The 12,708-nt window shown below is 54.0% G+C and overlaps 2 protein-coding genes across 4 annotated transcripts; one reads left to right on the top strand and one right to left on the bottom strand.

Moving 5' to 3' along the window:
* Positions 1-4,983: 4,983 nt before the first annotated feature.
* C5H11orf68 (chromosome 5 C11orf68 homolog) lies at positions 4,984-6,902 on the bottom strand. 2 transcript variants are annotated; one of them, XM_051145886.1, is made up of 2 exons: positions 6,759-6,902; positions 4,984-6,104 (listed from the first exon to the last, which is right to left on the bottom strand). In XM_051145886.1, exons 1-2 carry the CDS (start codon positions 6,875-6,877, stop codon positions 5,348-5,350), a joined length of 876 nt encoding a protein of 291 aa, XP_051001843.1. In that variant the 5' UTR covers positions 6,878-6,902; the 3' UTR covers positions 4,984-5,347. The 2 variants fall into 2 exon arrangements, with proteins under 2 accessions (XP_051001843.1, XP_051001844.1); XM_051145887.1 differs by having other exon boundaries at positions 5,577-6,118; positions 6,759-6,892.
* Positions 6,903-7,060: 158 nt separating this feature from the next.
* On the top strand, positions 7,061-9,235 carry Drap1 (DR1 associated protein 1). 2 transcript variants are annotated; one of them, XM_051145891.1, is made up of 7 exons: positions 7,061-7,346; positions 7,601-7,673; positions 7,759-7,852; positions 8,071-8,190; positions 8,315-8,408; positions 8,600-8,688; positions 9,037-9,235. In XM_051145891.1, exons 1-7 carry the CDS (start codon positions 7,305-7,307, stop codon positions 9,140-9,142), a joined length of 618 nt encoding a protein of 205 aa, XP_051001848.1. In that variant the 5' UTR covers positions 7,061-7,304; the 3' UTR covers positions 9,143-9,235. The 2 variants fall into 2 exon arrangements, with proteins under 2 accessions (XP_051001848.1, XP_051001847.1); XM_051145890.1 differs by having other exon boundaries at positions 7,062-7,346; positions 8,294-8,408; positions 9,037-9,234.
* Positions 9,236-12,708: the final 3,473 nt, after the last annotated feature.

Raw genomic sequence — 12,708 nt, 5'->3', positions numbered from 1 at the left:
AGCCGGCCTAGTAGGAAAATCCCCCAAATCCTGCCAAAGCTTTGGTTGAAGCATCTCCCAGTTCAGCTGTTTCCTGTGCTCCAGGATTGTGCCTGAGGTCCCAGTTGGATCTCCCCCTCTCAGAGCATGCCCTTGTCCTTGGGGCTTGAGGTTTACAGTGTATTAGGAAGGTGTGTGTGTATGTTTGTGTGTGTAATATCGTCTTGTCTCTCTAGCCTCTGTCATACTTCTCTCAGTTTTATTAACAGCAGCAGACACAGGACTGTATGCAAGTTTGACCAGCCCCAACACTACCCAGTGCCTCCACACTCCCATGTAGGCAGCAGCTGGCTAAGCAAGAGAAACCCTGCTAGCTCAGGTTTTGGGAAACCCTGGCTTGTCAGGGGACCAGTCCTCCCTGTAGGCTGGAGACTCTTCCTTTCCAGATAGGCTGCACTCCCAGGACCTCAGCTCCTTGACCAGTACTGAAGGAATCTCGGATTTGACTCAGCCTGTCTCCCAAGTGATTCTGAGGACACAAGTTAATGCCCTGTCCCTGCAGGGTATATTTCTTTTTGCAGCACCCTCCGCAGCACTTTCGTTAACAAGACTTAACCATGTACCAGGTGCCCTAGAGTTGAATGATCTGGGCTCAGATCTTGGCTCTGCAACCTTAAGACAATTAACTGGACTTCTCTGGTATTTGGTTTCCACTTCTGCAAAAATGGTAAGAATAGCAGAGCTAGAGGCTGGAGAGATGGCACACAGGAGTTAAATACTGGCTGCTCCGGAGGACCCAGGTTTGAGTCTAAGCATCCACATGATAGATCACAACCATCTGTGATCTATGACAGCAGTGTCAAAGAATCCAACATCCTCTTCTGGCCTCCCTGGGTACCATGAACACATGTGGCGCTGGCGTGTGTGTGCGTGCGCGCGCGCGCGCGCACACATACACACACCACCACCACCACCAAACATATAAATTTAAAGATAAAAGAACTAAACGGACCTTAGATGAGATAACGTGGGTAAATGTTTAGCAGTGTCAGGCTCTTGTTAACAGGATGAGGAAACTGAGGCCTGCAGACCAGGGATGCAGTCATGTAATCACTCTGTATTCAAGAATGTTATCTGCAACACTCGGGGAGGCAGAGAGGCAGGTGGATCACTGTGAGCTTGAGGCCAGCCTGGTCTAAGGGAGTCTACGACAGCAAGGCTACACAGAGAAACCGTCTCAGAAAACAAAAGAGAATGTTAGCTGATGCTTGCAACGGGCTTGACCCTGAGCTGGGTGCTGAGGAAAAACCAATCACTGCCCTTGAGGGTCCCCAGACACAAGTGGAACGAGGCTGGGAAGCTGGTGGTTATGGGATGTGCGGTTACCTAGAAGAGCTGGTGTCAGGCATGCCAGAAGAGCTACTTGTCAACAAAGGCAGCACATGGGAAAGGCCAGAACGTGGGTAAGAAAGCAGTGTTCTAATGATCAGAGAGCGGAGAGGTGGCACAGGAGGGATTCACAGGAGCCAGATCTGAGGCAATTTCTTCATTTAATAATCTCTGGAGAGGTTACTCTGGACTGGGAGCTGAATACAGACATTGCTCTGCCTTAGTAGAGAAGAGTCTGGGTCTGCAGTTTGGGGACCAGCAGGAGATAGCTATCAAACAGGTGATTGCTGAGAAACTGCTGACCCTGGGATCAGTACCACACAGCAGGTGTTCAAGCAGAAGGCAGGCCTGAGGCCCCAGGCTCCATGCCAAGGTGCTAACAGATGTACCAGTTGGCTTCAGTGGGGTGCAGAGACAGAAGATGTACCTAAGGATGGCTGAGATGGCTGTTGGGGTCAGTGCCAGCCCAGGAGAGTAGCTCCTGTTCCTAGTTGCTGTGGAGAACCACAGGAGGCCTTTCAGGAGGACAGGACCTAGCTTGGGGGGATGAGGCAGAGGAGGAGATGTGGGTTGGAGGAGCCAAGTCAATGGCTGTTGTCATTGTTTGAGAGACAGTAGGGAAGGCAAGAGGCCAGGCAGGGCCATGAAGATGGAGATGTGTCAGGCTTTTTACTCTAAGAAAACCTGGGCTCTCCACACCCTGTGGACATCTTTGTGGGAACACAAGGCTCTGCCAGGATGCCACTCCTCTGCCTAGGGAGAGCTGGCCCACTTTTGTCGAGTGCAAAGCATCGATAATCAGGCAGGCAGGGCACCTGGCTCCAATTCTGAGCTCCGGGGACTTCCCAAGTTTGGGCTGAGGTGGACTCAGTCCTGGGGAAGCTCAGGGTAGGGAGGAAGCTGGGGAGGGGGTTAAACCAGCATCTCATGACTCAGCCACTTCCACCCAGTCAGCCCAGTGGCATCTCCGCTCCTCTGCTCCAAATTCCAACTTGGTGAGGCTGCTGGAGGCTGAGTCAGCGCTGGCAGGGCACGAGAGCAACATCTCAAGGGCTCTCTGCCAACACCCCTGGCCCCAACCAAGGCCAGGCAAGGCACTGGCTTGGGGAGGCAGGCTTGTGCAGGAGCCAGGCCCCCGAGGCTATAGCAGCCATGAAGATGGCCAGAAGATCAGATCCTGTGAGGAGTGTCTGTGCTCTGTGGGTAGTGAAGGTTTCTGTCAAGAGAACTAAGGTCAAGAACCACACTGCTGAGGAGGAAGGAGGGATCCGAGGCAAGTCTCAACTCCGCTCTCCCTGAATCACCCTGGATTATCTTTTTTCCTTCTGGCCAATTTTTTTTTTTTAAGACAAGAGTCTTGTAGCTCTGGTTGTGTGGCCCAGGCTGGCCTCTAACTCCCAGAGATCCGCCTGCTTGTGCTGGGATTAAAGGTATGCACCAGCACACCTGGTGGCAATTCCTTGACAGTAGGATGGGGCCAACATCTCCTTAGAGTCATGAGTCGAGTGATGCACGTGGAAGTTGCTCAGTGGCTTCTGGATAGGATGGCAGAAGTGCATGTCAGTGCCAGGGTTTCATTCAGGCTGCTCACTGGCAAGGTTGCTCCAGACCCAGGCGCTCTATTCCCGCTCATCTCTGCTTGGAGAAGTATGTGCAGTCAGGCGCAGGGGTGCACGCCTGTAATCCCAGCAGAGGAGGCAGATCGCTGTGAGTTCAAGGCCAGCCAGGTTTATAAAGCAAGTCCAGGATAGCCAAGGCTACAGAGAAACCCTATCTTGGAAAAGACAAAACTATGTGGCCAGCCTGGAGCTGCAGGACAGAGAGTGCCTTTATTTAAGTCCTGAGACATGCAGTGGTTCAGACCCATAGTCCTAGCACTCATGAAGCTGTGGCAGGAAGGTCAGAACTTTGAGACCAATGTGCTACGTAACAAAACTATTTCAAAATGGCTAAAATTGTGAGGGCAGAGGACCTAGCAGGCTGAGGCCTGGCTTTAATCTGTCACTGCATGAGCCTGGGCATCGCTGCGTAACTGGGTGTGATGTGCACAGCTATAACCCCAACACCCAGGAGGGGCAGGCAGATGAGCACGGCTTTAATGGCAGCACATGGGAGGCAGAGTTGGGCCTTGAGTCCAAAGCCAACTTTGTCTACATATTGATTTCCAGGCCAGCAAGAGCTAAATAACAAAACCATTTTAAAAAACACAACAAGCCAAGCTATGGTGGAGGCAGTTTTTATGCCAGCACTCCAGAACACCTATGGCTACAGAGAGAAACCTGTCTCAAAAAACAAAAACAATGAAACAATACAAAAAAAGCCTGAGCAATGGAGATGGCTTAGCAGATAAAGGAACTTGCCTGACCTGAGTTGGCTCCTTGGGACTGCATGGTGGAGGGAGAACTGCCTTTTCCAAGTGGTCCTCCGACCTCCAAATGTGTACACGAGACAAACTAGCTTCTACATACCTCACAAAGATCATTTTATATTTTATTGGTTTCAATATTTTGCAAAGATTCATTTTTCTGTATATGGGTGTTTTTGCCTGTCTGCATGATGTGCACCATGTGTGCAGTGCCTGCAGAGGCCAGAAGAGGTCACCTTCTCCCCTAAAACTGAAGTTAGAGGGTGTTAGCCACCATGTGAATGCTGGGAATTAACCCAAGGTCCTCTGGAAGAATAATTAGTGCTTTTAATTGTTGAGCCATGTCCACAGACTCCTTGCCCGACTCTTCTTTTTTGAGACAGGGTCTCACTGTGTAGCCGTGGCTAGCCTGTTACCTTTTTAAAAACCTAAAAGCTATGTGTGTATGTACTCATGAGTGTGCAGGCTTTTAAACCCAGAACTTTGGAAAGCAGAGGCAAATGAATTTCTGTGAGTTATAGGCCAGCCTACTATACATAGTGAATTCCAGGCCAACTAAGGCTAGACCAGTGAGACCTTTCCTCAATAAAATAAAATTTAAAAGTCTAAAACAGCTGGTCGAAATACCACATGCCTGTAATCCTAGCACTTGAGGAGGCAGAGAGGCAGGTCTCTGAGTTCGAGGCCAGCCTGATCTACAAAGTGAATCTACGACAGCCAACGTTACACAGAGAAACCTTGTCTTGAAAAATCAATCAATCAATCAATCAATCAAATACACCTTGGGGCCAAAGAGTAGCCCCTTGGGCCTTTCTGGGAACACCTAAAAAACTGATTTTAATCCATGGGGTGTAAAGGGAGATCAGCTTCGCAAAGGTTCTCAAAAATGGGGCCTGGCCTTACCAGTGAAACATACCCTCTTCACTGCTGAGGGAAAAGGGAAAGGAGCCCTGGGCAACTGGGGCTGCCTCTTCTGGTCCTGCAGACAACCATGAGGACAGCAGTTTAAAAAACACTCACGACAAGGACCCGAGCTGGGTTTTATTGAAATGCCAGGAGCAGGCACATGTCAAGGTAGCCAGGGAGGGGATGTTGGGGTACAGGCTGTGAGTATGCAGGGAGGAGCAGGCCCATGTCCATGCCCTGCATCACCTTCCAGCCAGAACACATACAGGTCCCAACAGCATGCTCAGTCCTGTAAGGCCCTGACACCTGGGCTGCAGTGGCTCCCAGGGCAGGGACTGGAAGCACTACGTTTTCTCCCTTACAAGGGAAGAAGGAAAAGGGAAAATGCAAGGTAAGTATAGGAAGGGACAGAGGTGGCCAGGGCAGGCTTTCTTGAGTATCTGCACCCAAGTTGTGGTCCTGGGCAGTGGTGGGGAGCAGCATCAAAGAGGGCAGCTGAGGGCCCGGCCCCCAGAGAGCCAGAGCCCCCCGCCTGTGGGGGTTGGAGTCGGCCCTGCACAGAGCGCGGAAGTTCAAGGGGACTGAGTGCACAGTCCCCAAGTCAATGAGTCCTCAGAGCTAGGGAGCTTGGCCTTCTTGGGACAAGGAAGAGAAGAAGGATCCATCCCCAGCAAGGGAGCAAAAGATGGTCTCTCCCACTTGGCCCCACTAGGTCAGTTCTACATTGTTGGCACGATCCAGCACTCGAGAGCCACGGGCATTGCCTCCAAGCTGGAAACGGCTCTCATAGAGAGTGGGGCAAAGGTGCCAGCGGTTGGCTCGGTAGATGCCCAGGTAAGTGTAGACATCAGGTTTGTAAGTGAGCAAGCACTTAACACCCGCAGCACGGATGGCAGAATCTGCCTCCAGCACACCCAAGCGGTCCGTGAAGTCGTCTGTGTAAACACAGATGACCTGGCGCCCACCCTCCTTGGCCCGTGGGCTCACCTTGGCCACCTGAAGACGGCCTTCAACTACAGCCCGGGCAATGCCAGCCCAGGCATGGTCCAGCTTGAAGCCAGGTGCCAGGTGAATCAGCCACTTGCCGGAGAGCACGTGGTGGGTGATGGCCAGCTGGCGCAGGGTGCCCGGTGTGACTGGCCTCCCACTGGTCTGCAGAGCCTCCCAGGCTGCCTGCAGCCCTTGTACGTCCCCTGAGTTAGGGGTGTAACCCTGCCCATAGGCTGCAATCCAGCCCACTGGTTCAGAGTTGGGCGAACCCGGGTCCCCATAGCGAGTGACTTGAGATGGTGGGTACTTGGCCAACCAGGCGTCCAGCTCTGAGGCAGGTGTAGTACGGGCATCAAATACCAGCCAGGGGTCCATGTCAGCTGCCATGGCCTCTGCAGCCAGGTGCTCAGCAGTGAAGCCATCCTCCCGGCCACCTGGAGAGTCTTCCTCTTCCAGCTCCTCACTTGGTTCCATCCTGTTGTGAGGGAACTGAGTCAGAGGTTTGAGACAGTAAATAAAAAGTATTGGGTCTTAGAGGGTGCCGGGCACTGCGTTTTAACTGTGGCCTTGGGCAAGACTCAAGGGCTGTGCCTCAGTTGCTTCATTTTCACAATGGGATTAACGACGTATGTCTAGATTGTCTCTAGAATAAAACGCCTGAGGTGGAGTTGCTATTGTTAGTACTACTTTCACTGCTTACAAACAAGGAAACGGAAACCGAGAAAAGGGACTTGCCCAAGGTCAGGCCTGTAGAGCGTGCAAGAGCTGAAGTGTGAATTGGAACGGGCCTCGGCTACACCACTCGACTAGCGAGCGACCCGCAGCTAGCGCGGCGCTGCAATCTAATGGACGTCGGCAAAACGCAGGCTCACCAACCTCAGAGAATGGCCGTGGAGGGCCAGGCCTCCCCTGGCGAACTATCTGGGATACAGTTAAACACTGAGACACTGAGGCCCAGAGAGGGCAGCGGCCCATCTGGGGTCAATAGGCTGCATCCGGACTCGAACCTGATACGGATAGAGCCTGCGGAAGGGCCAGGCTCCAACCCTACTACACCCGCCGCCATTAGCGCCACAGCCTAAGGGTTGTCCCCGCCCCGAGGCTGCCCCTCTCGCCGCCCCGCAGTCACCTCCGGCCTTCACTCCGCTCCGCGCCAACCCAACTTCGGACCCGGCTCCGTTCCTGCCCGGGATCCGCGCCGCCACCCCCGCTGCGCCCCTCCCCTGCCACGGCCGCCGCCGCCGCCATCTTAAGGTCCCGGCGCCTCAACAACAACTTTATAGACAAACACAGTCACGGGGCGGGGCCAGAGGCGGAACCAGCCGACAGGGGGCAGGAGCTCCGGGGGAAGGGGCGGGGCCAGCACGAGAATCCTGGGAGGAGCCGGCCTGCAGGGGGCGTGGCTAACGTTCGTACTTCTAGCTTCGGGGCGGGTGGGCGTGACGGGCGAGCCCCGAGAAGGACGCGCACCGCCCCAGAGCCTCCAACACCCCGGCGCTTGGGTTTTGGGAGCGGCTTTTCGACGGGCGGCGCTAGGGCCCCGCGGGAAGCGGTGGGGGCGAAGTAGGCGGCACCAGGACCCTGAGGAACCGCGGCGGGCCGGCGGCGAACAGGCCCGGGGCCCGGAGGCTGCGGGCGGCGGCGCTGGGCCTGGCGCGGCGAGAGAGGCCCCGAGATGCCAAGCAAGAAGAAGAAGTATAACGCGCGGTTTCCGCCGGTGAGCACGTGGCCGGGCAGGGCCTCAGCGGGCTGGGCTCCGGGAGCCTCGGGCCCAGGTCCTACTAGTGTGGGGGTGGGGGGCGGGTGCCTTTAGGTGTTCGCGGCCTGACGCCCCGCCCCCTTCCATGCCCTCCTAGTTTAGCGTCTCCCACCCACCCCCCTTCTTCTCCCCGGATACCCCCTTGCTCTCCCAGCTCCCCTGTAGGGACGCAGGTGACGGGCGTCTGAGTTCTGCGTCTTTTCCTTTGGCAGGCGCGAATCAAAAAGATCATGCAGACTGACGAAGAGATTGGGAAGGTGGCAGCAGCTGTGCCTGTCATCATCTGTATCCTACCATGGGCTGGCTGGGCTGAGGGGCGTGGGGCGGGACCGCGGCACTCCCCTTCTCGGATTCGCCTTGACGCACTGAGCCCGGGCACTCGAGCTCTTCCTGGAGTCCCTGTTGAAGAAGGCTTGCCAGGTGACCCAGTCTCGAAATGCCAAAACCATGACCACGTCCCACCTGTGAGTGGCCGCAGAGCTGGGAGGGCTTTGTGAGGATGCAGTGTCCTGACTGGGGGGGGGGGGGCGGGAGGATGTGGTGCGCGGCTGAGGGAGGACAGCTTGGCGGAATTAGGTGTTTCAGGTGGAGGGAAGTGGAGTGTTTCTTGTGTTCCAGTGTGCTCATAGGAAAAGTGTTTGGGGGGCCACATCTGAATGCCTCCTTCTGCCACTAATTCTAGGAAGCAGTGCATTGAGTTGGAGCAGCAGTTTGACTTCTTAAAAGACTTGGTGGCATCCGTGCCTGACATGCAGGGGGATGGGGAAGACAACCACATGGATGGGGACAAGGGTCCTCGAAGGTGGGTGGCCATGACCAGGTATATAGGTGGGGAAGGCCAAGGCCACAAGGGTTGGGGGTGGCCGGGGTGGGGGTGAAGAAGGAGGAGAGAGTCCTCTGGGCAGATGGACTGTACCTTCCCGAAGGGGCCGGAAACCAGGCAGCAGTGGCAGGAAGAATGGAGGCACAGGAAGCAAAAGCAAAGACAAGAAGCTGTCCGGGACAGATTCAGAACAGGAGGTGAGTGAAGCCAGCTCCCTATCTTCCCCAGAAGGTAGCCCGCACCAGGCAAACTGGCTGAGGCCTGGTCTCATCCTTATCGATGACCTCTTGTACCTCAGTCTCCATTGCTCTCCCAGAAGTCTGGGCTCCTGAGTGATGGACCCAGGCCTTCCCTCATTAACCCTGACCCCTGCCTGCTACGCTCACAGGATGAGTCTGAAGATACAGATACTGACGGAGAAGAAGAGACAGCACAGCCTCCACCCCAAGCCAGTCACCCCCCTGCCCACTTTCAGAGGTGAGCAGCCCAGGGACTCCAGAAAGGGGCGTGCCAAACTCCTCAGAGCCAGTTAGTTTACTTCCCTAGTCACTTGGTGGTGGTGATGACGATTGGTGCTGGTGGTAGCTTGCTTGAGGAGTGGGAGGGGACCTTAAACACATGAGGCTGTTCTGAGGTCTTGTCTGCAGAGTAGTTGGGGAGAGAGCTTGGATATTGGCCTTCGTTGGGTATGTCCCTCATGGGGGGCTTGGCTCCTGTGAATTAACGGATGGCTTTGACCACATCTGTGTGGAGGATGGTGGTCGGGCCTGTGAGTTGGGCACAGCACAGTGTCATGCACTGATTGTCTCACTTTCTGTCCTGCAGCCCTCCAACACCCTTCATGCCCTTCAGCTCGTCTCTGCCCTTGCCCTCCGCGCCCCCTGGCCCCTCAGCACCTGACGCAGAGGATGAAGAGGATTATGACTCCTAGCACCCTCTGCCCCGACCCCCAGCCATATACTCTCTTTTAGTTAGTTGCTCTGGGGAGAAAAAAAAGATGGAATTGTTCTTAAATTTATTAAAAAAAAAAAGAAAAAAGAGGATTTTGATTTCTGTTCATGTTGTGTTGAAGGGCTTGTGGCTGCATTCCTATTGCCTGTATACTGACCTCTCCACGTGGAGGCAGCAGGGACAGTGGTGGGCAGCCAGTGACTGAGTAAAAAGGGGAAGTCTGACAGAGAATTGGGGGCTACCAGGGCACTGAAGGAAGGTTAGGTGGTCTAGGGACTAAGCTACCACCTGCTGGAAGTGCTGAGGGACCTCAGGCAGCCGACTTCTCTAGCCTGCTGAGACAGGCAGATGGGATTGGTAGGTACTGAGCTAGGGCCCTGAAAACCATAGAGCCCTGCAGCCAGTGCAGAGAAGGGCAGCGCAGTGAAGAGACAGGTGAGACAGCAAAGGGCCTGCGAAGCAGCTTCCGAGCCAGGCAGCCTGCCCACCTGTGTTTCTGGGCAACTTCAGTGCCAACAGCAAGAGGTGCCTCTTCAGGAGCAGCAGTGGTGAGTAAAGATGATGGCCACGTGGGGTTCCTGAAGAGACCCCTAGAGGGAGATGGTAGGTCTGTCTGTAGACAAGCTTGCTGGAGTCTTTCTGATGGAGGCACTGAGAGAACCTTGGGAATGTGCTGGGTGTGTGCTGAGGAGGATGGAGGCTACAGTATGGGGGACCAGGGCGGGTGTGGGATGGAGGGTACAGTATGGGGGGACCAAGGCGGGTGTGGGATAAAGGCTACAGTATGGGGGGACCAGGGCGAGTGTGGGTAAGCACCTCTTACATTCTGCAGCTCTTTGGCAGGGGTGGGATGCTTTTCCTGGGGGACACAGGAAGAAAAGATGAGATTTGGTATGAAGACCTCAAGTTTGGCTATGATGAATTGGGGTGCTCTTGGAGGCACTGAACAAAGTGTGGCTTGGTCGTGTTGTTGTTGGAGGCCTAGAGACCGGTGTGTGACTTGGTGGGAAGGCCACCAGTGACGAGCTGCCAGACCCTGAGCCATCTAGAAGGTCTGGTAGGAGGGAGAGGACAACTGTCAGAGAATGGCCAAGGAGGTAACCCTGAAGAGGAGCACTCAGCCTCAGTCCTTACGAGGGAGGGCAGCTGGGGCCGGGGAGGGACTAAAGGAAGGAACAATAGGTTTTCTTTTTTTTCCGAGACAGGGTTTCTCTGTGTAGCCTTGGCTGTCCTGGACTCGCTTTGTAGAGCAGGCTGGCCTGGAACTCGGAGCGATTTGCCTGCCTCTGCCTCCCAAGTGCTGGGATTACAGGTGTGCGTAACCTGTAATCCTTGTGCCTGGGTGCCTTTTCTTTTTAACATTTCAATGTATATGGGTGTTTTGCCTCCATTATGTACCACCTGTGTGCCTAGTGTGACCAGAGGCCAGAAGAGGCCGTTGAAGCCTCTGGAAAACGAGACTTATGAATGGTTGCCAGGCACCTTGTGAGCCCCAGGAGTCTGAACCCTGGTCTTTTGGAAAAGCAGCAAGGTTTTGTTTGTTTGTTTTCTTTTTTTTTTTTTTTTTTTTTTTTTGAGACAGGATTTTTCTGTGTAATAGCCCTGGCTGTCCTGGACTCACTTTGTAGACCATGCTGGCCTGGAATTCACAAAGATCTGCCTGTCTCTGCCTCCCAAGTGCTGGAATTAAAAGCGTGCGCCACCACACCCAGCTTGCAGCAAGTATTTAACTGCCTCTAGTCCCTGCTTTTTTGTTTTTGTTTTGTTTTGTTTGTTTTTGGTTTTTCTAGACAGGGTCTCTCTGTGCTGGCCTTGGCTGTTCTGGACTGGAACTCACAGCGATCCACCTGCCTCTGCCTCCCGAGTGCTTGGATTAAAGGCATGCGCCACCACGCTCTAGTCCCCTGCTTTTTAAGATGGCAAAAGGTTGGAATGGGATTAGAGGTAGAATAGTTGCCTAGCACTCACAAAGCCACTGCCTAGATCCCCAGCACTGCTAAAACCAAAATCCTTAGGTTTCCAGAGGGGAGGGGGCTCAGGGACAGGAGGGGATAGGTGGAGGCTGGGTCTGTGGCGGCCCCAGCATGAGAAGGGAGAGGGTGGAGGGGGGCTCGGGAGGAGGGAGCACTGGAGAGCCAGTGGTTTAATGGAGACTACACTGTGAAAAGGGACCAATTCCCTGTGTTGTGTGAGGAAAGAAGATAGGCTAGGACAGTGGGGCGACTTGAGACATGACTTAATGGCTGGGTGAGCCAGGCATAGTGGCGCACGCCTTTAATCCCAGCACTCAGGAGGCAGAGGCAGGTGGATCGCTGTGAGTGTGAGGCCAGCCTGGTCTACAAAGCGAGTCCAGGACAGCCAAGGCTACACAGAGAAACCCTGTCTCAGAGGGAAAAAAAAGGAAAAAACAAGAATGGGTGGGTGTTGGAGCCAGACCTTCAAGGGTGCTATTTGCCCTACCTTCACCTTCTGTTCAGCTATGGTGCTCCTGTGACTCTCCACCACCCCAGCCGGAGGTGTGAGGAGCTGAGCCGTGTCCGGGATGGAGCAATGGGCACTATGCAGCCTGGTCAGTTGGTGCCATGCTCCAGCCTCGGGGACTGCTGTAAGGTTGGGGTTGATCCTCAGCACACCTGAGTTGGTGATGCTGGGAGTTGCTAGAAACTTCTTGTTCGCTCCAGGGGTTGAGAATGAAACCAGTGTAGGCCTGAGGACTTTGGAATGCCTGCATCAGTCTCATCAGGTACCTGGTGTGCCAGCATTTCCTACTCATGAGCTGGGAGTCCTCTTCATGCCACCTGTGCCTGGCAACTCTCAATAGCATGGGGTCTGTGAGTAGGGAATTCGTCCTAGGAGCAGTACTTTTTAGCAGCAGATGGGGACACACCCAGGGAAGGCAAAAACATGGGATACAGCAAAGTCCATGCTGAGCAGGAGGAGTGGAACAGAAGAGGAAGAGACTCTAAGCCTGTCACTGATGTCCATGCAGGTTGTGGATTTTGGGCCTGGAGAGATGGTTCAGCAGTTAAGAGCACTGGATGTTCTTGTAGGGGGCTCTGGTTTGGTTCCTAGTACTCACATGGTGGCTCAACCATCTGTAACTTCAGTTCCAGGAGACCCTATGTCCTCTGGCAATGCACACACATGGTCATACATACATGCTTATAGGCATAAGGTTATTGTGTAGCTTAAATTCTGATTTCCTGTCTAAATACAGTCTAAACTCTGCTCCCTGATATGTCAATAAGGCAGCTTACAGCCAATCGATGAGCAGGGGTGAGAATAAGGCTGAACTTGCGGCCAGCCAGGGGAGAAGGAGGAGTTATGAGAAGCAGGAGGGGATTCAGCCAGGGTGTTAGGCCACGGAGACAGGTCCAAGAAAGAGCAGAAGGAAGCTGAGGAAAGCCACTAAGGGAGGTTTGCTGGGAGTAAGACAAAATAACAGAGTTAAGAATAGACATAAACTGTTCAAGATTATGTCTTAATTTTAAATAATATAATATAAAAATAATATAAGAGTCAATTATTTGTGTGATAGCTAGGGTT

Source organism: Acomys russatus, chromosome 5 (genome assembly GCF_903995435.1).
Source record: "Acomys russatus chromosome 5, mAcoRus1.1, whole genome shotgun sequence".
Taxonomy (NCBI): Eukaryota; Metazoa; Chordata; class Mammalia; order Rodentia; family Muridae; genus Acomys; species Acomys russatus.
This window is presented reverse-complemented; position numbering and strand designations above follow the sequence as displayed.

Coding starts and splice junctions, on each gene's coding strand:
- C5H11orf68 (XM_051145886.1), bottom strand. CDS start 6,877: ATGGCGGCGGCGGCGGCCGTGGCAGGGGAGGGGCGCAGCGGGGGTGGC. Junction 6,105..6,758: donor GAGCGGAGTGAAGGCCGGAG/GTGACTGCGGGG, acceptor CCCTCACAACAG/GATGGAACCAAGTGAGGAGC.
- Drap1 (XM_051145890.1), top strand. CDS start 7,305: ATGCCAAGCAAGAAGAAGAAGTATAACGCGCGGTTTCCGCCG. Junction 8,191..8,293: donor GGGGACAAGGGTCCTCGAAG/GTGGGTGGCCAT, acceptor TCCTCTGGGCAG/ATGGACTGTACCTTCCCGAA. Junction 8,409..8,599: donor GGACAGATTCAGAACAGGAG/GTGAGTGAAGCC, acceptor CTACGCTCACAG/GATGAGTCTGAAGATACAGA.